Source organism: Limulus polyphemus, unplaced genomic scaffold (assembly GCF_000517525.1).
Source record: "Limulus polyphemus unplaced genomic scaffold, Limulus_polyphemus-2.1.2 Scaffold6689, whole genome shotgun sequence".
NCBI lineage: Eukaryota > Metazoa > Arthropoda > Merostomata > Xiphosura > Limulidae > Limulus > Limulus polyphemus.
This window is the reverse complement of record NW_013672299.1, coordinates 26,505-29,186: the sequence shown is the minus strand read 5'-3', so window position 1 is coordinate 29,186 and position 2,682 is coordinate 26,505. Positions and strand designations below refer to the sequence as shown.

At 34.3% G+C, this 2,682-nt stretch overlaps 1 protein-coding gene across 1 annotated transcript in view; it reads right to left on the bottom strand.

The window, feature by feature from the left end:
* The window catches only part of LOC106473972 (cell division cycle 7-related protein kinase-like), a 12,548-nt gene extending 11,307 nt beyond the window's left edge, over positions 1 to 1,241 (bottom strand). Inside the window, exon 1 of the mRNA XM_022402348.1 lies at positions 1,143 to 1,241. Coding sequence (XP_022258056.1) covers positions 1,143 to 1,145 — 3 coding nt within the window. The 5' untranslated portion in view covers positions 1,146 to 1,241. The remainder of the gene's footprint in view (positions 1 to 1,142) is intronic.
* Between the last annotated feature and the right edge of the window lie 1,441 nt (positions 1,242 to 2,682).

Genomic DNA, 2,682 nt, shown 5'->3' with positions numbered 1-2,682 from the left:
AAAAGGGTGGAGGTTGGGAGTCTTGTAGAAATACAGGGTGGTTTATTACTATTATATCAATATTTTTGCCTTTTTTACATCTCATAATATTAAAAAAAAGGGGTGGAGGTTGGGAGTTTTACAAAGGTAGAAATTTAGGGTGGCATATTTCTATTTTAAGATTATATCTAAATATTAAGGGTAACTGCCTTCTCACAACTGGCTGCAGACAGCAAAAGACAGTGGGAGTTGGGACATTGTGGGTTCAAGCACTCAGCTCCTAACCCTTAACTGATTCTCCTTCATTGCTGACATCAACATCTGGATCTTGTCTGATTGATAGTATATCCCCAAGGTGTTTGGGTACTATGGCCACAGACATTATCCATTATGACATTATTCTCGGATTTGGTATAAATTTTGTTGGTTGTTGTATGTTACACAGCAGATTATATATACCATTTTACAATACTATACAGTATTAATTGAAATTGCTTAATGACTCGACAACCAAAGACTAAGTTTACATATACAATAGCCTGAATAGGCTTAGCACTTAAATATTGTAACTTAAATTAATTAACGTTACCAATGCCAACAATTTCAACAAAGAAAAATACAAGAACTTGTTAACAATAACGCTATTGCATTAGTATTAGTCTTACAGAGCTAGTATTACTCCTAATTCTATGTATGAGTACGAGTAAGGTCCTTATGTCGAAAATTATTGAAATTTAATATTATTATTACAAAGTTTTACAAGTTACATTAATTCAAAATGTGTCAATATTTATAAAAACACATTAACAAAACGGACTTAAAATGTTAAATGACAAGAGAAAACTGACAATGCTACCTGTGATATTAATATTATCATACCATACAGTCTACATTAATGTATTACAATATACTAACTAATTATTCTTATACCACTAAAGTGTCCGTTTAAGGCAGAATCGACTGAGTTAGAACACTCTAACTTGTGTAAGTGACTGAAACTGTGTGAAAGAGACCTAACTTAAGTTCAGATCGAAATGACACTGTAAGTTGTAAAGTGTAAGAGTAACCCTTTTTTAATATTTGAGGAAATATTCATTTCAACAATAATATTAGCTGATCTTATAATTTCAACACAACGTTTGTTTATAATATAATTTACCGACCATTTTCAAAGTTTCAGCAATTTTCACAAAGCACCCTTCAGTTTCAGATTCCTTCTGGTCGTTAGCCACAAAGCCTCCCAGACTTGGTGAACGTGGAATACAAACCTCCCGCCGAAACAGCAACTCATGAACACCCTCTATTGTGCTAAAAGTTAACAAATCTCTAACCTAATATTATAAACATACACTTGAAGCATGAACTTAATCTGCCTATTATTATTTTCAACAACAACAGCTACCGGCAGCACAACTTTAAAAACAAATGGGCTACCCAATAATTCTCAAGTGAAGAAAATATGAAAACAGATTTACTTTATTTTCATCAGAACTCAACTTTAAAATTTATAGGAAACCAAAACGATTAGCATTTTGGGGAGTACGCATGTGTAGTAAAGATTCGAGATTTTGTAAAAAGTTTGTGAACTGGTTTGATTTGTTTTCAATTTCGCGCAAAGTTACTCGAGAGCTGTCTGCGCTAACCGTCCCTAATTTAACAGTGAAAGGCTAGAGGGAATGCAGCTAGCTATTACCATCCGCCGACAATTCTTGGGTACTTTTTTTTTTACCAACGAATAGTGGGATTGATCATCACAGTATAACGCTCTCACGGCTGAAAGGGCGAGCATGTTTGGTAGGACGGGGATTCAAACCCCCGAAACAAGTTTGTGAACTAAAATCACAGGAATAATCAAACCAGAAGTAAAGCTAAGTAGCCAAATCACTGTTGTGGAGGGTGAGAAAGTGATGGCTGGATATCGCATGTGCAAAAACTAACCTAATTGTTCCAACCTGGTGTCTAAAAATATTTTGTTTGTTTTGCGCAGTTTTACACAATTACCATTACCCTATGATAAACATAAAGTACAATAAAGAATAACCTATGAAAGGAAAATGGGCTATTGTTATTTCCAAGTTCAATAGTAATTGGATTTCAAAAACAAGGTGTGGTTTCAGGGTTTTAAAAGCCGAAACGATCGTTTTTCTCTCTACAGAGGAAATGAAACTGCATTTTGAATCACTCTGGGCGAAATTTAGCTCAACTTTTCGTGATTTTCATTTGTGAGTTACTTCATATAAAATATTATGGATTTAAATAACATTGTTACGTCTCTGGTCGTTTGTTAATTTCCCGTAAAAAATTCTTCCCGAGGAACTTCAGCGAAACAAGTCTTTTTTTTAAAATAAAATTTTTTTTTTCTCAATACAACTTTGCAATACACTTAATTTCCACAGTCCTTTAACTTAAACACATGCTATAATTCACAACGATTCACGCACTTTACTTGCGGTCACTACCGCTCACTTGACTCAAATATCTATCTTTATATCTGTCTATCTGCTATTATATCTCCGCTTTCTCTCTCTCTATCTATGCAATCATTTGCCGGACTTATATACAAAATAGAGGGCGTCTGGCAAACACTAGAGTTGCCAGGAGCAGTCATGATCGTTCTAGAAACTCATGACATGTTACCAGGGTCACGTGGCTTCCGCTGTCGTAACAATATTTACAAATACAATTTACATATAAATATAATCA